The sequence below is a fragment of the Triturus cristatus genome, chromosome 1_2 (genome assembly GCF_964204655.1).
Source record: "Triturus cristatus chromosome 1_2, aTriCri1.1, whole genome shotgun sequence".
In the NCBI taxonomy this organism is placed as follows: domain Eukaryota; kingdom Metazoa; phylum Chordata; class Amphibia; order Caudata; family Salamandridae; genus Triturus; species Triturus cristatus.
The window spans coordinates 1,142,444,737-1,142,466,226 of record NC_140580.1 but is presented as its reverse complement, the minus strand read 5'-3'; the positions used below and the strand labels follow the sequence as shown (position 1 = coordinate 1,142,466,226).

The 21,490-nt window shown below is 47.7% G+C and overlaps 1 protein-coding gene across 1 annotated transcript in view; it reads left to right on the top strand.

Annotated features, from left to right (window-relative positions):
• The window catches only part of LOC146868871 (bile salt-activated lipase-like), a 75,297-nt gene that overhangs the window by 28,673 nt on the left and 25,134 nt on the right, over positions 1 to 21,490 (top strand). The window contains exon 5 of the mRNA XM_085613897.1: positions 8,991 to 9,121. Coding sequence (XP_085470023.1) covers positions 8,991 to 9,121 — 131 coding nt within the window. The remainder of the gene's footprint in view (positions 1 to 8,990; positions 9,122 to 21,490) is intronic.

Below are 21,490 nucleotides of genomic sequence, written 5' to 3'. Positions count from 1 at the left end.
AAACACAGTCAGACACCCAGAGATAATTAACACTGTCAGACACCCTGAGATAATGATCACTGTTAGACACCCAGAAATAATGCACACTATCAGGCACCCAGAGACAATGAGCACTGTCAGACCGAAGAGATAATGAACACATTCAGACACCCAGGTATAAAGAACACTAATAAACACCCAAAGATAATGAACAGTGTCAGACACTCAGAGATAATGAACAATGTCAGACACCAAGAGATAATGCACACTATCAGACACCCAGAGATAATGAACACTGTCAGATACCCAGAGATAATGAACACTGTCAGACACCCAGAGATAATTAACACTGTCAGACACCCTGAGATAATGATCACTGTTAGACACCCAGAAATAATGCACACTATCAGGCACCCTGAGACAATGAGAACTGTCAGACAGAAGAGATAATGAACACATTCAGACACCCAGGTATAAAGAACACTAATAAACACCCAAAGATAATGAACAGTGTCAGACACTCAGAGATAATGAACAATGTCAGACACCCAGAGATAATGCACACTATCAGACACCCAGAGATAATTAACACTGTCAGATACCCAGAGATAATGAACACTGTCAGACACCCAGAGATAATTAACACTGTCAGACACCCTGAGATAATGATCACTGTTAGACACCCAGAAATAATGCACACTATCAGGCACCCTGAGACAATGAGCACTGTCAGACCGAAGAGATAATGAACACAGTCAGACACCCAGGTATCAAGAACACTAATAAAAACCCAAAGATAATGAACAGTGTCAGACACTCAGAGATAATGAACAATGTCAGACACCCAGAGATAACGCACACTATCAGACACCCAGAGATAATGCACACTTTCAGACACCAGAGATCAACATAGAGACAAATATAATGATGGGAATCAGACACTTGTGCCACCGTAGTGTCACTTTTTTTGATGCTCCGGCAGCGCACACCTCTCAATCATATCTATGAGGCCTCGCAAAGCAACTTTGTGTGGCTTCGCGTGGTGTCATTGATATGGAGTAAGACAAAGCAGTACAAGTCGCTGTGTTGCCTCCCTCTGTGCTCGGGCGGTGTTCCATGAGAGTTGTGGTGGGTTTTCCCATGCAACACCCGTGGATTTTAATGCTGTCCCGCATTTACTTAATCACGTAAACCTGGGGCAGCACCAAAACCTTATCCCTCCCCAGAGCAGGCGTAACGAGGAGAAATATTTTTATTTATCCTTGTTTTTTCCTCTTTCCATGTGTGACACATTCTGCAGCGCACATGGAAAGAGGAAAATGGCTCTGAGAAAGGCGCACTTTCCTGCACGAAAACAATCCTGCATGTAACGCAGACATTCTTGCACAATGGTGCAATGGTGCCTGTGTTGGCGCTAGGCAGCAAATTGTGCACCAACGCAGGGGGAAAGGACAAAAATGCATCATATTTCATAAATACGGTATATTCCTGGACTTTCTAATTGGTGTAGGGCAGCGCAGCAAGAAGCCTTGTGAAGCTGCCTTTCGCCAATTGCCCAACAATGAAGGCCTTAGGGGCTTGTTTATCAAAGCCCTGCATCACTTTAGCACCACGTAAAGTGGTACATGCATGATGCAGGGCTCTCCTACGCGGTTCTGGAGGAGACCAAGACGATGAGCCGGCCCACAGTTAGACCACGGGTGGTTAACAGCGCAAGGGAGAATGGGGGGATCGTAAGCACAACCGTAGGAGAGGAAGATGGGGGGCAGGGGGAGAGAAGCTGAGCAATTGCAAGAGTGCGCAGAGAACACACACCTATAGATCAAGGCTCATTGAGATTAATGACTGGGGGGGGAGCACACTGGTGGGGAGGGTAGGGGTGGGTAGAAATAGTAGTTCTGGATTTCGGCAGGGTTGTGGGGAAAAGGGCGTAAGGGGGATAGTAGCGCGGAAGTTGGCGAATAATAGGCAACGAGACCGTGGGTACTAATGTAAATCATTGTGATTGCATAATCTGACAGCTATGTGGGGATGAAGGGTGGAGCACAATCTTCCTGAATGATGCCTACAACAACTGTGTAATAGATGATGAGAAGATGGAAATGGAAAATAATAAAAAATGTATTTCTAAAAAAAAAAAAAATGATGCAGGGCTCTCCTAAAGATTTATGAAGCCATGGAAAGATGTCTTGTGTGGCTTTGAGAGGCCTCACAAATCATGAGGAAGGTAACGTGGCGCAAATCGCTGCATCCCCTTACTCTGCACCTGGGAGGAGTTGTGGTGGGTTTTCTCATGCAACACCCATGGAATTTGATGCTGCCCCAGATTTACAAAGTGATGTAAATGCATACGCCTCCCGGGGTGAGGCGTAACAAGGAGAAATATGTTTATTTCTCCTCGTTTTTTCCTCTTTCCATGTGTGCTGCATTCCGCAGCAAACTTGGAAATGGGAAAACGCCTCTTAGGATTGTTTTTGTGTCGGAAGGTGCCCCTTCCTGCGCAAAAACAATCCTGCCGTCAACGGACGAACCCTTGCACTATGGTACAAGGATGCCTGCATTGGTGCTAGGCTGGCAGAAAGGACAGAAACGCACCGTATTGCTTAAATACAGTGCATTCCTGCCTTTCGCGTTGGCATAGGGCAGTGCAGCAAGGTGCCTTTCTGCAGTGCCCTACGCCAAAATGCCGACAACAGAGAGCAGCTCCACTGCGGAATATTTTAGTTGCATTTGCAAACAACCACACATGTGTTGAGGACACAAACAGTTGCACACCATGCAGGCCAGTTCGTAACTTGAGTCAGGGGACGGTGGCATTGGTTCCCATCAGTCAAACTGGTAGCTACTGGGGGTGATGGTGAAACTATGGCTTTGGTGCTTTTGGGCCTTGCAGTGACCTTGGACACAGTAGCCCATCAGCTGTTACTCATCCGACTTACACATACGGTCACCTGTGATATACTTCAAGGACCTCATTTACTAGTTTTTGACGCAGGACAGCAGGGCAGCTTCAAGCACTGCCCATCTTTTTAATTGGTTCCTCTTACTGTCCGTCGTAAATTCTGGCCTTTGTTTGGTGAAATAGTTTACTAGTCCCTCCTTTTGGACTTTTGTAACCTCCCATATGGACTTACCCTGTTACATGTGCTCTTACTTTTCATGATATTTACGATACTTTCAGAGCACTCTTTTTTGTTACTTTTTCGTAGCTCGTTTGCGAGCTATGAGAATAACGCACATCCCACTTAATGCACACCCACTCACACCAAAGGGGATCAACAGCCGCCATGCAGCAGAAACATCATGTGACCCACGATCTCCTTGCAACATGCACACAACTCCGTTCCAGGCGCCATTACAAACAGAAGCATTTCTTACTTTCCCTCGTGCGCCACTGCTCAGGCGCCTCTCACTGCCTGCAAGCAGGCTCCTCCAGCGGAAGCATGCAAATCTCAGCCCCAGTTAACCATGGGAGATGCAGCAACCGCCGCCGCTGCTCAGGCACTTCTCCCCACCCGCAAGCAGGCTCCTCCAGCGGAAGCATGCGACTCCGAGCCCCAGTGAACCATTGGTGCTGGGGGACGCTGCAGCCACCGCCACTGCTCAGGTGCCTCTACCCGCCCGTAAGAGGCTCCTCCAGTGGCAGAATGCAAATCCGAGCCGTGTTTACAGGTCACCTGTGTGCTTTCTTATCCAGATGATTACTAATTATATTATAAATAAATACTTGACACGTGACATTCTGTCCATTTGGCCGGCCTCTCTTTGTGGTGCTTTCACTTACATAAACTGTTTGAAACTAAATGGCAACTGATCTCACATTTAGTTGTAAAGCAAAATGTTTTTAGGGTTGTGATTCTGTTTTGTCTGTTCAGTTTCTCCTGTTACTGTTAAGTTAAGCGTAAAACTTACATAATAGATGTGTCACAGGTTTCTTTCATGTGTACATTCAGATTCTTCAGCTTGTCTGCAATTTACGTTGCATGGTTGCTTGCGCATACAAAATTCAACCTTAAACTAAATGGTGATTGGTTACATATGTAGTTGTGAATGTTGATGTAACACTAGTTGGGTAATTTTTGGATGTTTGGGGCACAGAACATGCAAATCTATTATCCTCTCTGCAAGTATGCTCAATTTCTAGGGTATGCTGGTGCTGCATAAGTGTTATGGAGGCAGGCTCCTCTCCTAGTACGTCACAAATAGTGCACTAGCAACGGCATAAACACAACTCCGCGTCAGCATGCTCATCAGACTGAAACTATACGTTACAGGTTTCACTATTTTGCTCATGTATTTATCTTTTTAAAATCACATAAGGAGACATAATATACAAAGTTCTTCCGCTTTTGTCCATAGAGTGCCATCAAACAGTAGTTACGACACTTACTATGTCCAGGTTGGATTACTATAATAGTCTATATCTCAACATCCAGGAAGGAATAATGAATAAACTGCAATTATTGCAGAATGCCGCTGCTAGGCTTATATCAGGGATCCCCAAGTATGCCTCAGTCTCAAATGAGATACGGAGGCTTCATTGGCTCCCTATAAGAAAACGCACCCAATTTAAGGCATTATGTTTGGTGTTTAAAGCGGTTCACGGAACAGGTTCAGCATACTTAAAAGAGCGATGAGTATGGTATATTCCTGCCCGAACGCTTAGGTCAGGTGCCGCAAAACTAGTCTGTGTTCCTCGTGCTAAAAAAGCCTCCTGGGGGGCAGAAGCTTTGTAGTGAACGCATCCAAAGCGTGGAATAAGCTCCCCCTACACGTAAGAGAGCTCACTAATCTCTTGGCTTTTCGTAAAGCCTGAAAAACGTGACTATTTGCGGAATAATCTCTCCTGTCTGATGCTGAGTCTCTTTGTTGTATTTTACACAGCACCAGGACACCCTCGGGTAACCGCAGCGCTTTTTAAGTGTTAAAAATAAATAATAAATAAATCACACCTGCTGTTGAAACCTATGTTTATGCTGCAAGCCACTAATTTGTGTCAAGACTCTCTGGTCTAGTGGAGCTCTCAGTACCTTCAAATCTAGGTATGTGTGCGCTGAGCATGGACTTGGAAGTCCTAGTGCTGACTATTCAGATACAAGGCTGTTCAGCTTCACGTCTGCAGAATAGTTAAGGTGGCCGCCTGCTTCCAGGAGACTATACTTCCGTATAGATGACAGAAATATAGCGACCACTGCCTGTTACCAGCACCACTGTTAGAAGCTACTGATACCCTGGTGGAGACAAATAACCTTAACATTAGAACAGGCTAAATATTTTGTAATTTTTTTAAAATCAATTTATAAGCACAAAACTTCAAGCGCACACACTTAAAAAATTGTCCAGCGCAACTTTTGCTGTTACACAAAATGTGACAGGTTGCTCTGTCTATTTTATAATCTTTAAAAACTCTCAGTTTGTGTGTTGTATGGCTAAATACATATAAGGCCCTAAAGACGAGACCTATTGGCTATGCCAATGCTTGTTTGAAGTTTGCTGACAGCACCCACTTTTTTAGAGGTTCCTCGTAGCAATCAAAGGAGGGTGTTTAAAAATTGATTAATATCAAACCTCAGCAAAAATAGAAATGCTGCTCTCACCAAGTCTCACCACTCTGCTCTCCTCATTTCCGGGCTGGCTCCTTTCCACCTGACACCATTGACATCCCTGGGGTACCCATTGAGGCCTCAGTTCTGTTGCAGGGCCCTGCTTCTGTTTTCAGCTCATTCTGAAAGGGGGCCTGCACTTGTTTGCTCATCACATCAGTTTCATTTGCCAATGCCTTCATTTCACCTCTGTTTGACTACTTTAAAGCAGTTTACGTAGGTTTGTCCAAGAAATTCATAATTAGGTCTCCCGGTTTTATGGTATTTATTTTTTCAACATTTCCGTCATATTTATCCATGTTTATGTTTTGCTCAGTATTTCTGTATTTATCCATTTTTATTTGATGTTTTCTGTATAAATGGAGCTGCAATGTGTATTTTCCCACATTTATTTAACTGATAAGTGTATACTCGCATTTGAATGTCAAAAAGGTTTTAGCAGTAAACAGTGCAATAGTGTTATCTGAAAACACTTGCATTGCAGAATAGCATAAATAACTGTAGATCTGCACTTAATTGAGCTTAATTAGGAAACCTATTATCTTTTTTCATCTCTCCTACCTCTCAGTCTGAACACCTACTGACCTGGCACTCATGACTGACAGTAGAAAAAAATCATTCAAAGAAGCCCTATTTCCTGTATTTTTCTGTATTTAAAAATAAATACAGACAGGAAAATAAATAGTTTTCTGTCTGTATTTATCTGTAAAAATCAGTAAAAATGGAAAACAGGGAGCCCTATTCATAATGCTTCTTGCAGAGTATACTGAGTTTTAAGAAAGCCTGACTATTCCAGATAGGGGCTGCAGGCCCCTGCCGAGCTGGGGGGCGCACCTTTCAGGGGCCCCAATCATCCCAAGTCCTATGAGTAGTAGTGAGATAGAGCGTCCTCCCCAGAAAGACCCACATCACACCCCACCTCAAGAAGCTTCACTGGCTCCTGATCAAGAAAAGAATCCAGTTCAAGATGTTGTCCCGTGCGTACAAAGCCCGGCACAATGAAGGACGAGCACACATCAACAAATGCATGACCTTCCACCAACCGGCCAGACACCTACTATCCGCCTCCCTCTTCCTCGCAGATCCCCCCGGATCCGCCGTGCCGACAGCAGAGGACGCTCCTTCTCGCACCTGGTGGCCAAAGTTTGGAACAACCTTCCCCTGCACCTCAGGACGGCCCCACGCTCCTGTCATTCAGGAAAGGACTCAAGACCTGGCTGTCCAAATGAACAAATCACCAGGCAGCAGATAGCAAATCGAGCGCCTTGAAACCCACACTGGTGATTTGTTGTGCTTTATAAATATTTGATTTATACTCTTATTTCCTGAAATAACATGAGGCAGCCACACAGACCTGCGAGTTTTTAGTTAAATGAGCAACTTCAAAAGCAACAAGAATATTTGAATTGCTCGTTTGGGCTACTTGCTCCAGTATTTATCTTCGAAAATCTCACTTGTAAGCTTGTGCTCCAAGGCTGGCCTGGCCCCATGGGACACAAGCTGGGCGAGAAGAGATCTGTTAGTGAGGACACCGAGGAAAGAGAGTTTGCAAAGTCAAGTAGTGAGTTTATGAGAATTCACATCAATGGTGATTGGTATTTCAGGGTGCGGGGGTGAAAGGCATCGTGAGAGGAGGATGTGATAGGGGTTTCCACACTTCTCCAAGCTAGCCCCACCAAAGCAGGAAACAACACAAGAGTGACCCGCTGAAGCTTGTATTGAAAGGTTGTCCCACGGTGAAAGGTAAGGTGGAGGGAGTGTGGGGTGCAGCACAGACAGGTCAGCACTGCGCATGCGGGCCTTTACCATGGTAAGTAAACAGACACTACCTCTAACATCGTATGAGTGATGAGGCGAAACGTTAGTACATGTGGGCCATTAATTTCATATATCACAAGCCATTCAGGCGAGGTCTGTAATACGTCATCTTGATGGTGATTTTGTCCATGTGTCATCAGCAGCCAGAGATATGAGGATGTGGTCGCTGATCAGACAAGGGGCGAAATTAGATATGAAGACATACAAGTGACAGGAAACATGTAGGAGGAACACTGTTACTTGACTGGACACAGACCAGGGTGGTGTCCGTTTGCTTGAGCGGTTTTCTAGAAAGGAGGTGACTTATAAGAGAGTGTAGCCGGTCCGATGTCTGCCTATCGAGGCAGCCACATGAGGTCGATAGTTTCATATGTGGCTCTAGGGCTCGCTAGGAGACATGCGGCACTCTTGTAAGAAGCTTTGAAGTCATTTCAGATTTTGAGCACGGCGGTCTCATTTGATTGTTGTAGCGGAGGCCTTAAGTAGGGACTAAAAGAGAGAGGGGCCTCTTTAGGAGAATGTCACTCAGTGCAGTGCAGTGCCTGCGTGATCAGCAAGGGGCAGGAATGCACTGTATTTAAGGCAATCTGGCACATTCCTGCCTTGCACTGGTGCCCTTTTGACAACCTAGCGCCAACACAGGCACCGTTGCACCATGATGCAGGGGTACCTGCGTTGCATGCAGGATTGTTTGCATGCAGGAAGGCACGCCTTCCTGCACAAAAACAATCCTGATCGGCATATTCCTCTATCTGTGCTGCAGAATGCAGCACACAGAAAAAGAGGAAGGCATGAGGAGAAATAAAGATGTTTCTCCTTGTTACGCCTCTCCTGGGCGGTGTCTCTTTTTGGAACATTCCCAAGTCTTCCAGTTCTGTTAAGTCTGGGAATGCGTCAGAATCCATGGGAGTCGCGAGGGATCACCCACGCAACACCCATGGAACGCCTTCCCAGGGCAGAGTAAGGCAACGCAGCAATTTGCGCTGTGCGGCCTTACTCCAGATTTATGGAGTCACTCAGCGGCCTTCCGTGTCTTCATAAATCACATTTATGGTTTGTATCGGTCTTGCACCATGACGCAAACCCACTCATAAATAGCCCCAGAGTGTGAACACTGAAAAAGGACTGGAGTTGATCTACCAAAGTTTGCTCCAGAACATTCAACGTTTCAAGTCGATTGGAGAATTTTGAGTAAAGGAGTGAAAATAGCTCATTGAAGTGAGGCCCAGCAAGTCCAGTATTTCAAAGTCTTTTTTCAATAAAGTTCATGACAGGTGGGGATAGCATGCCAGTGCCCGGTTTGATGATTCTTCTGTTGTGGTAAGATCATGAAGATGGCCAAGGTTGCGCCTGCAAGAATTGGGGCTTCTTCAGGGCAGGTGCAAAGCTGGAGGTGAAAAGTCTCTCAGTAGATGTGATCTACTGCTTTCAGTGCCTGTCTCTTCTAGTTTTCCTAGTGAGGAGGGGCCGGACTGTAACGTAATAAGGTGTTTATTTTTTCTCAGTCAGACCAGTGCTTTTGAAAGTCTGGTCAGGTTGGGCTGAGGCACTCCTGTTTTCGAGTTTGAAATACCTTTGTTTTTTAATCAGGTAACTATGGACTGTGGGACCAGCACATGGCCATTTCCTGGGTGAAGAGAAACATTGTAGCCTTTGGGGGTGATCCGGATAACATCACCCTCTTCGGGGAGTCTGCTGGGGGAGCCAGTGTCAGTCTACAGGTAAGAAATCTGCGGATTCCTTCCACTGGCGATAGACCTGATAGGAATGAGTCGTGACGAGCTTCCTCCGTTGCCATTTGAAAGCCGAGTACACTACTGGGGTGTGGTGTAAAGAGTACACTACGGTGGTGTGGTGTAAAGAGTACACTACTGTGGTGTGGTATAAAGAGTACTCTATGGTGATGTGGTGTAAAGAGTACACTACTGCGGTGTGGTGTAAAGAGTACTCTAAGGTGATGTGGTGTAAAGAGTACACTACGGTGGTGTGGTGTAAAGAGTACACTACTGTGGTGTGGTGTAAACAGTACTCTACGGTGATGTGGTGTAAAGAGTACATTACTGTGGTGTGGTGTAAAGAGTACACTACTGTGGTGTGGTGTAAAGAGTACTCTACTGTGGTGTGGTGTAAAGAGTACACTACGGTGGTGTGGTGTAAAGAGTACACTACTGTGGCGTGTTGTAAAGAGTACACTACTGTGGCGTGGTGTAAAGAGTACACTACTGTGGCGAGGTGTAAAGAGTACACTACTGTGGCGTGGTGTAAAGAGTACTCTACTGTGGCGTGGTGTAAAGAGTACACTACTGTGGCGTGGTGTAAAGAGTACACTACTGTGGCGTGGTGTAAAGAGTACACTACTGTGGCGTGGTGTAAAGCGTACTCTACTGTGGCGTGGTGTAAAGAGTACACTACGGTGGTGTGGTGTAAAGAGTACACTGCTGTGGTGTGGTGTAAAGAGTACACTACTGTGGTGTGGTGTAAAGAGTACACTACTGTGGTGTGGTGTAAAGAGTACTCTACCGTGGTGTAAAGAGTACTCTACTGTGGCATGGTGTAAAGAGTACACTACTGTGGCGTGGTGTAAAGAGTACTCTACTGTGGCGTGGTGTAAAGAGTACACTACGGTGGTGTGGTGTAAAGAGTACACTGCTGTGGTGTGGTGTAAAGAGTACACTACTGTGGTGTTGTGGTGTGTTGTAAAGAGTACACTACTGTGGTGTGGTGTAAAGAGTACTCTTCTGTGGCGTGGTGTAAAGAGTACTCTACTGTGGCGTGGTGTAAAGAGTACACTACTGTGGTGTGGTGTAAAGAGTACACTACTGTGGCGTGGTGTAAAGAGTACACTACTGTGGCGTGGTGTAAAGAGTACTCTACTGTGGAGTGGTGTAAAGAGTACACTACGATGGTGTGGTGTAAAGAGTACACTGCTGTGGTGTGGTGTAAAGAGTACTCTACTGTGGTGTGGTGTAAAGAGTACACAACTGTGGTGTGGTGTAAAGAGTACTCTACGGTGGTGTGGTGTAAAGAGTACACTGCTGTGGTGTGGTGTGAGACGTGAAGGTCAAGCGGTGCTTGTAGGGCATCAATTCTCCAAAATGCCAGGGGTCGCGGAAATGACATCACACACTTTACTTTACTTTGTCTCACACACACACACATGCTTAAACATACACTCACATTTACACACACTCTCAGATAAGCACACTTACCTACAGGCATACATACAGCATACATTTGAAAGCATTTTTTTCTTACCTTAGTTGTCAGATAGGGTCAATTTTCAGCTAATTATACTCCATTTTTATTACAATAATAGAATAAAAATTTGACAGCAAACCATGAAACTGGAGCTCCAAACGACGTCCATAAGGTAGAGCTGCTCCTGTGTTCCAGGCACTGATTTTGCCACCTCTGAGGCCAGGGGTCACAAAGGTAGTGCCAGGGGTAGCAAAGGGAACGTGAGGGGTCGCAGCTGCAACCCCTGGCGACCCTTAAATGACGTCCATGGGTTCTTGTATGTATGTTTAAGTATACATAGGTATTTGTTGAATGCAAGCGTACCTGGAAAGCAACAGAGCGCACTGAACAAGGGCGGGAGCCCTCAGTGGTGGTTCAGGGGTGTCTACAATGAAGCCGGATGTTTGTAGGCGGGGATTCCTATCAAGCTGAGCTGTGTTGTTCTCTGAAGCAGCAGTGGATGTTCAGCTCCTTCTGAGCTGCAGTGGGGCTGGTGACGTTTTGATGGTGATTGATATGTTGACTCGGATCCCAGGAGCACAGATGGAGAAGTCTTGTCTTTTGGCTTTCCCTATTTTTTGCAGTGTTTTCTGTCTAGTCTGGTGATGTCCTGGTTTCTAGCTTGGCGCTGTAAAGCTACCTCAGCAGAGCTGGAACAATGCTCTGTGGTCCTGGCTGATGCCAGGCTCTCAATCAAACATTCATTTCTGGATTTCTCGTCCTTTGTTGTACCTGAGCGGTTACTGGTTCTCCTGCGAATGAGGATCAGTTTGATGGGAACCTATCTGCAGGCAGCACCTGTGGATAGTATGTACACCAGCACCCGCCCATTACACCTGCTGGCAGGAACCAATCACGGGTTCACAAGCTGTGCGCTTCCGGGCCAGCCAAGATGGCGCCCACACTGGCGAGCTGCGCCTTTTCAACTGTAGCGGGGCCAGCCGGGTCTTACTTTTCTGTAGCGGCCGAGAAAGAAGTTTCATTCACAAAGAATTATGATTTGGCTAGATTCTGGACTGAAAGACACCAGAGCAGCCAGAAAATACACACCTGACCCTATTTCCAAGCACATACAGAATGCTTCAGGTCGATAAATATATGGAAAGAGACAGAGTGCTGGGTGGTTGGAATTATATAGAATGGGGATCAGGGCTTTAAGTGGGAAAAAGTCGCAGATCCCCAAAAGGGGCGTAGCCTATGTAATTGTGGGCGTGTCTTAAACATGTAAAGTAAAAATCTATGCTTTGCTGGTGGTTTGGTGCCTCTCTGGGCTTTCTGTTATTGCGTCCAGATACATAACACAACTGACATACACTTAAAACAAGGCAGGGCTATTGGCTTTGTTAGCTGTTTAAGTTAAATAAGTAACAACAATGATTTTATTGTAAATGATTAATATTTAAACTGTTTCAATTTTGAAATGATGAGACTGGTAATAAACCATTACTAAGGTCTGTGGAAGGGTATTCAGTGCGTCTCAGTCATTCTTGTCACTCCCTTCACACGACTGTCTTCTGCAGTCTGTCACTCTCTTACACACACAAGCCTTTTTTCTCCCACTAACTATCTGAAACCTCAGTTTGCAAATCTCACAGCTCATCTCTTTCACCTTCACACCCTAGTTTGGATTTTCTTGAATCCCTTCCTCTTATCTTAGGAAGTGTATACCTCATTCACACACAGGGCAGAGTTTAGAGCATTTCTGGTTTCGAGAAGACTTCCGGTCCCATTCGTTGGCATTCGTCGATGACAATCAGCGTACTCGCTGGGTCAGAATTGCCCTGAAGTGGTTATATCAAAGGGTCTTCATTCGAGACCTTTTGCCACCCCATGAACCCTCAGCTCACCGACACAGCTGGGACGGAATTAGAACTGGTTTTGAGTGAAGCACACACTTGCCTCCACCACAGGGACCCACACTCAGGACCCTTGATTCTTGCGGATTACATCCATTCCTTTCGACAAGCCGGTAACGGAAGTACAACCGGCTTGGAGTATCAAGATATCTTCTTGATATTGCCTCATAGCCCTGAAGAAGTCTTGGGGTACTTTCCCAGACGAAACACGTGTTGGCTGGGCAACCGTTCGGCAGTAAAAGAAGAACACAACACTCAAGATTGTTCAGGTTGTCTTTATTTTCTTTCGACTATACAGTGATTGTTGAATTATTAAGTCTTGAAAGAAGGAGTACTTACTCTGCACTTTACTTTGACACGTGAACAGGCCTGCAGCAACTCATTCACACACATTTGCATAGAATCCAAACTGTAACTAGCATGCATGCTCATTCCTCTGAGCACTTTACAGAGAGGCCAAAGATTGGATGACCAATTATTCTGAACACCTTTTTGAACCACTGACTGGCACTGCAAGGAACTCGCACTGCCTTCAGCCTCAGTTTTAGAGCTCTTAATTGTGGCCTGGTATAAATACTTGGAAGTGACGCAATTCGAAGTAAGAGTAATATACTGCCCGAAAAAGAAGAAAAATCATAACAAAACTTCCTGGAGAAAGTAAACACTGTTAGGGAATCCAAGATTAAGTAAAACATGAAATATGAACAGGAGTGACACAGAATACCCTAACCAGGAGAACGACCTTTACAACGCGGTCGTTACACCGCAGTATGTTTACAACGCGGGCATTACAACGCAAGTCGTTACAATGACTTGCGCTGGATGGCGCTCTAAGCTAAGGAATAGTATGATTTACTATTCCAGCACCTTCCGAACTGTAACGTAGGCTGGAGTTGGAATAGTAAATCAGACTATTCCTAAGTCCAGCGCTCTCCAGCGCAAGTCGTTGTAACGACTTGGGTTGTAACGAACGCGATGTAAAATACCGCGTTGGTAATGTATGCGTTGTAACATACATTCTTCTAACCATCTTTTTTTCCCAAGCTTTATTTACCATTAGTACATCATAGCGATACAGGTATAGTTGTTCACTGTCATTGTCATTACAATTGAGAAAGGTAATATGGAGCATAGAACGTCAATACACCAGTCGACACAACATGCCTGCTAGCCCCCCAGACCAATCTGATAAGGTGTGAACGCAGCGTCAAAAAGAAACTGTTCGGGAGGGGTACGGGAATGTTGTTAAAAAGATATAAACATTTGGGGAGAACCACCATCTTAATAACCGCAATTCTGCAGGCGATAGACAATGGCAACCGCAACCATCTTTCCACTTGAGCTTCGAGGGCGCGGATTGCTTGCCCATAATTGAGGCAAAGGATCTGGGCAGTATCAAGATGGATGTGAATGCCCAAATACTTAAGGGAGTCAGAGCACCATTCGAGGGGGAATTCACATTCCCATGGAGTCGTACTGGAGGTTAAGGGGAAAATAACCGACTTGTGCCATTTGATGCCCAGGCCGGAGTGTTGACCAAATCGGAGAATCTCTCTAATGAACGGCTCTAAGTTCACCTGGGGTTCTCTGACATAGAGGATGGTGTCGTCTGCGTAGAGCGAGACCAGGAGGGGCCATTGTTGAATTGTAGGCCTCTCTGCAGATGCCTTTCCTGGAAATGTCGAATTAAGGAGTCCATGGCAAGGAGGAACAATAAGGGGGACAGATGAGAGCCCTGTCGGGTGCCGCGGGATAGAGAGAAGGGTCGGTAGAGTGTGCTGTTCAGGCGAAGTCTCGCCGTGGGGCCACAATATAATAGTGTGGTGGTGGCAATGAATCCCACAGGCATTCCCATACGGTGCATAACCGACATGAAAAAAGGTCACTCTAACGAATCAAAGGCCTTCTCAGTGTCCAATAGGATTGCGGCGGTGGGGACCTCGGGATTAATCCTGTGGAGGACCGAAAAGAGCGTCCTGAGATTCAATGAGGTCGATCGACGGGGAACAAAGCCGGATTGGGCCGGCAAGATAATAAATTCCATCAATTGGGACAGGCGATTGGCGATGATCTTAGCTAGAATTTTATCATCCAAATTAAGTAGGGACAAAGGTCTGTAGGACCCACATAACAATGGGTCTTTGCCCGGTTTGAGGAAGAGTATGACGACCGATTCACGAAGTGTGGCGGGAAGAATTTGTTTCTCGAGGGCCTCTGCATACACTTCAATTAGCTGCGGCGCCAGTAGATTTTTGTACGCCTTGTAAAACTCCCTCGTAAAGCCATCTAGCCCAAGGGCAGAAGAGCATCGAATGGTGCCAATGGTTCCGAGGACATCGGCCTTGGAGATTGGCTCCGCTAAAAAGTCCTGCATATTTTTTTCCAGTTAGACCAATGCGATCTCAGTTAAATAAGATTCCTGCGCCGTGGGATTGCTTCCTACTTTGGAGGTGTAGAGAGATGTAAAAAAATCAAGGAATTTGTCGTGAATCTCCGAGATACCGGTGAGCACCTGGTTTGTGGAAGTACGCAGCTTGGTAACATAGGCTTTGCTGTATGGGGCCCGAAGCATCTGAGCCAGCACCCGGCCAGGACGCTCGCCTTCGCCGTATCGCCGAGCGGTTTGATATTTTCCTAAAAAAAGTATCTCGCGATCTGCATTATCCCTGTATTTGGTGAGGAGGGCAAAACGTTTCCCCGTCGTATCAAGGTTAGAAGTCTGTGTCATTGCGTTGTCCAGTTCTGCCAGGTCGCGTTCTAAGCGTGAGAGCGTGTTACAGAGATCCTTGAGCACCCCAGCAAGCTTGGTAACGCAAACGCCCCTGATGTATGCCTTGCAACCCTCTCACAGAACCGCCTAAGTGTCGACCGAGCCAGTATTGATGATGAAGTATTTTTCAATTCAGTGTGGAAAAGGTCATCTTTGAGGGTGCGACTTGGGAGGCGCCATTGCCGTTCGAACCCTTCAGGTAGGGGAATCCTAAGGAGAAGCTTAACAGGGGAGTGGTCAGAGTATGTTCTCGGTAGAGTCACGAGTGAATGGAACCAGCTGGAGATGCCAGAGGAAACAAGCCAATAATCGATTCTAGTCCAGGTGTTGTGTTGGCCATCATAATGCATGTATTCCGTGTGGGATGGGTTGCTCATGCGCCAGATGTCTAGGAGAGATAATTGCTCGCAAAGATCAAGAAGAGCTTGATGCGCGCGCGTGCGGTTTAGTGCCGGGGGAGTCGGCGATGCCATCTAATGCGGGATTGAGGAGCAGATTGAAATTCCCCCCCACCAATAATAGGATAGGATCTATCTTTGAAAGCTGGGCATGCAGGGTATGAAAGAATTCTGGGGCGTCAGTGTTTGGGTCGTATATACACACCAAAGCTGCACTGTGACCCATTAGTGACCAGTGACAATGAGGTATCTACCCTCGCTGTCCTTTACAACTGAGCGGACGCAGAAGGGGACCCTTTTGTGAATAAGAATGGCCATGCCCCTAGCATAATTGGCGAAGTTGGTAAAATACCTGTGCGTGCCCCAGCTTAAAGCGAAACGAGCGGAGTCGGATTTAGGTAAATGCGTTTCCTGCAGAAAGGCAATGTCCATGTTGTGTCGAATTAGATAATGGACAATATGTCTTCTCTTACGATTATCATTGAGACCCCTGACATTCCAGGACATCAAGGACAGGCCAAAGGGACCTTCAATATTACCCAGCTGAGCCATCTGTTAGTCGTGGCATGGATGACAAACACAAGCTCCAACAGTTAAATGCTAACCGTGACAGTGTACCAAACAGAAAATAACCACAAGTGGCAATACAATAGCAGTTGTCCCTCCCCCTTCCACCCTCACTACGAAAAAAGCAAGGCAGACCCATAACAGATAACAATATGTGAAGTACCAATTGGCTTTACAGTGGAATGAGAAAACCCTGGAAATGGTACATTCGTGTAACCAGAAAGAAACCCAAGGTGTACACCATGAGGGGTGGCAACGCCACGTCAGTTGATCAGCTTCTTGAAACATTTTGGTTTGATGAATAACATTATCCCAATACAGTCCTGCTAGAATGGAGAAGGAACAACGTGGCAGCGTCAGCCAGTCCCGGCACCAGAAGAGTTCCATGCTTGCGTCGGAGCCACTGTGTGGAGGAGAGGGCCTACCACCGTCTGGACCCGCCTGAGTGTTGGTCTGCTTATATGCATGGCAGAATTCCTGTACCTCAGAGGGGTTATCAAAAATGCGAGGTCGGCCATTAACATCACTTCTCAATCTGGCAGGGTATAACATACTGTATTTCAAACCGAAGTTCCTGAGGGTGGCCTTGACCCCATTATATTTGCGACGGACCTCTTGCACCATGATGGTAAAGTCCCGGTAGAAGGAAAGTTTGGAGCCCTGCCACGTAGTGTCTCCGTGTTCTCTGGCGAGGCGTAGTGCAGTGTCACTGTTCTGAAAGTTCATGATGGTGGCGATAATAGATCTTAGAGGGCAGAACAGGTTGGGCCAGGGTCCCAAGGTTCAGTTAGCGCGCCACACTACAAATCTGGGGGGAAAGGATTCTTTCCCAAACATGTCGGCCAGTAAAGTCTCAACAAAGAGGTCAAGGCGGCCCGTGGAGGTGGTCTCCGGAACTCCCAGTATACGGATGTTGTTGTGCCTGCTGCGCTCTTCGAGGTCCTCGCCACATCCTTGCGGATGTGCTCCACACGCTCTAGCCTTTTAAGGGACTGCACAGTTGCATCCTCAATGTCCGAGATGTGTGCCTCAGCCACGGCCAGGTGTCTGTCGTGAACTTGAATTTTGGCCCCCAAGCTCGCAAGTCTCTTGTCTAGGGTGTCAAACCGCCCATCCAGTGCTCTGAAGCCCGCTCTCATCTCCTGCAACAGAGATGTGGATGGGGCAGAGTGTCAGAGTACGCTCCACGGAATCCAGCGGCGGCAGAAAAAAGGCTCCACCTCCTGATATCACCAACACCCTGGAGCAATAAACAGGGTGTTCGAGGGATCAGGCGAGGGAAGGGTAAGGGAAGGAACAGCAAGGGAGTTAGGATCTGCAACAACAAAAACAACAAAGAAACAATGGCATTAGACAAGTACGTACATCCCTACTCTCATGAATTCTCGCTAAAGGATATTCGTGATACCTGGAATGATGAAAGAAGAAAACTCCCCCATGAAGTCTTCAGGGCCTTTATACCGTTCTGTAACACAATAGCACAAGCATTAAGGGTATTCTCTTCCCCACCTTCAGACACTCTGCACCAGCACTGTTTTACACCACACGTACCACAGGCAAAGACCTCCTATGCCTTGCTTGGGGGAAATGCATGTTCCTTGTAAACTCAGGAAAAACAAAAGAAAGGTGTAGCATCCATGAAGTCCCCTCCTGGGGTTCTAAGAGTCAATACAGGTGTTGTACCCGCAAATCACAGTTCACATGGGTTCATAGGGGTTCAGTCCGAGCTCCTTGTATCCCAAAGGTATCCAAACCCTGATAAAACAAATGTCACGAAATTCAACACACACGGTAGCGAGCAGTCGAACTCACCGCCCCGCTCCGCTGCGCTTCCCAACTCCAAGAAAAAAACACAACAAACAAAAGTCTCTGCTTCCTAATACCCCAGACGTAGAACCGGAACCTTACTTCGGATTCCGTTACCCAGGGGTTTCCAAAGTAAACCAAGTCCCGAAACCGCGAGAGCTAACCTGCTCTGTTGCGGTACTCACGATTTGCAGCTAATCCGGCCTTGAAAGTCCTCGCCGGTGCTCCTCACAACCAACCTCCTCCGAAAGCAGCGCTGGCGTCCTCGCCGGACACAACGGAAGCAAGAAGCAGAATTACGCGCGCCGGCTCTCGTCATCCAAGCGCCTTTATTCACATTTCCGCATTGGCCTCATGGGAAATGTAGTTTTTGCCTCGGGAATCAGCGAGGTAGGCGCCGCTGTGCCCGATTCCTGACACAGAGGGGTCGTCGATATGGTCTGCACCCTTCCCACACTCTGCCATGCTGGCGCAGTCCTCTGGGATCTTTTCCACAAGCTTCTCGAATGGGAGGGTTTTCTTCTTAGGATCTTTGCGGCCCATGCCGCAGCACAACGAAACAAACGAAGCGGAAGTAGAGCGATCCCTGTAGTTGGTTGCGGAAAGAGTACAGGTCAAGGCCAGGAACCATTAGTTGAAAGAGAGGAGGGATCAGCGCACAGGACCCTGGGTGTTGATGGAGCAGACGATATTCACCCCTGGCCAGCTCGGCATTAAAAATTGCGGGCGCCCCAGGAAGCGAGCACGTAGGTTGGGACGTCCAGATGCAATGCAATGTGCAGGTGCAAGGTTTGGCATTAGGGGAGGAAGAAGCCCCTGTGGAGGCGTGCACAGGGCCAGCGGCAGATGGTACAAGGGGCGCAAGCAAAAGTTCCCAGGGAGCTAGCGCGCAGGACAGGACGCCCAAGTGCGGTACAATGTCCAGGCTCACAGCGAGGCGTGTAGGGGTGATGGAGCCCCTATGGAGGCTTGTAGGGTGACGGTGGCAGGCAATGTGTGGGGCGCTGATACTTGAATGGAGGCCCCGGCACCAGAGTGGATGCTTGCCTTCGCTTCCAAGAGATACGGGGGCGGTGGCAGCAATTTACGGGTCCCCCGCTGTAGGTGATGGCAAAGCGTTGGGCCCTATGGCCCAGGCCTCGTGCAGGGCAGGCTACGAGGAGGCAGAATTTACGCTGGAATGCAACCGGGCGCAGGGAACAACGGGCCGTCTCCAGCTCCCCCCTGCTCCCCGCCTCTCAGCGACCGGGTGGCTGCCGCCCACGCTCACCCGCAGGCCCTGTCCCCGCGGGGCCTCAGGGAAGTAGCGGGAGCATGTAATGCGGACCGGGGAAGCCAGGCACGGCCGTGACCCAACCGAACTGCAAAGGCCTGATGGGGGGAGAGCTCACAAGCAGACCCTCGCCCGGTGCACTCACCGCTACGATGGATCTCCTCTCCAGTCGGGCGCCAGCCGCCGTTTGTCTCCGCTCCCTCGCCGCACCGAGTGGAAGGGGTTCAGGCCGCCGCCGCCACACGTTCAGCCACTCAGTTCAACGGCTACCGGGCACCCACTACGGAGACACCACTCCGCGATCAAGACCGATCGCCATGATCAGCACATATACGGCGATTTAGCGGCGTTGAGCTCGGGGTGACTACTGCCATGTATGTATGGGGGTTAAGCTCAGGAGGGGAGCGGTCTGTGTGGTGTTCTTGGTGGTTTATCGGCCACCTTGGGCGTCGTCTGACTTCCCCACTCTCTTTGTAAGACTGGTCCAGGACCTGTGTACAAGATATGATAAAATGGTGATCGTTGGGGACTTCAACTATCATTGGGAAAAATCCCCTAAAGAAGGACAAGCACTACAGATCGAGGAGGCGGTCTCCTCCTTAGGTCTTACCCAACAGGTCAAGGGACCGACACATGAGAAAGGTCATGTGCTCGACTTAGTCTGGACCACCATGCCAGCCCAGGGTATCACGGAAATTCTTCCCTGTGCTTGGTCTGACCATTTTCTAATAAAGGGTAGACTTATATTGAGGGGCCCCCTGTCCAAACCTGGGGAGGGCTGGAAAACGGCCCGTAAATGGAGAAACCTTGATGGGGAAAAACTGGTCCACCTCTTAGAACACCACCCTTCAGCCAAAGAGCAGGATGCCAACGTTGATGCTCTATGTGGACACCTCCAGCATCAACTGGGAAGTGCCATTGATGTGGTGGCACCTCTTCGCAGGATGAAGAAGGTGGCGAGAGGAGCCGGGGCGCCTTGGTATAATGATTCCCTTAGGGAGATGAAACGCGGGGTGAGGAAGAAAGAACGGGCATGGCGTAAAAAATACGACGCCATCTCCAAACAAGAATATGTTTCATCCTTAGCCCAGTACAAACTAGCCATACAATCAAGGAAGGCTGCTTTCTTTGAGGAAAGAATAACTACTGCAAGAAATCCGCAAAAAGAAATTTTTCGGGTCCTGGCGGAGCTCAGGGTGAACAAGGAGCAAAGTCCCGAGTTCACCCAGGAGGACTGTCAGAGGTTCCAGGATTTCTTCGTAAAGAAGATATCTGATATCTTGGACGAAATTGCGGAAACCGCACCCCTCGAATGTCCGCGCATACCGGACCTTATTGCCCCGCTAAACATTCCACCATTAGCTGAGTTATCCCCTATTTCCAAACAGGAATTACTTAAAATCACAGGCCGAGTTAAATCAGGTTCCTTAGTGGACCCTTGCCCTCCTGACATATTCAAGATGGCAATGCCAGGAATAGAGGAAGAGGTTCTGCACCTATTGAACACCTCTCTTCATACAGGACAGATCCCTTTAGTTTTTAAAGAGGCTCGCCTGATCCCCTTACTGAAGAAACCTGGAGCAGACACAAAATGTCTGAAAAATTTCCGGCCCATCTCCCAGCTGCCTTTCCTTGCTAAGGTACTTGAGCAGCACGTGTTAGCTCTATTATCGGGCCATCTAGAGAGTAACAACCTGCTGGAGACCAATCAGGCAGGGTTCCGTGCTAATCACAGCACGGAACTAGTTATGTTATCCATTCTAGATGAGCTAAGGATGCGAGCTGACGTAAAAACACCGAGCGCCCTGGTACTACTGGATCTCTCCGCGGCGTTTGACACCGTGTGTCATAAACAGCTTCTGTCGCGGTTGAGATCCTTTGGCGTCGTGGGTACAGCACATGCATGGCTCACATCATTTTTGCAGGGTAGGACACAACGAGTGCAGCTGGGGGATCTTTTTTCCACCCCTGCTCCAATCACCTGCGGGGTCCCACAGGGCTCTGCCTTGTCCCCCCTACTTTTCAACATCTACCTGCAGCCACTAATTGCTCTCCTGAACAGGATGGACTGCCTACTGTACAACTATGCCGATGACACCCAGATAATCATCCGGCTGGATGATGGTCCAGGAGCATCCACTAGGTTACAGGACATATTGAAAACTACAGTCAATTGGATGTCC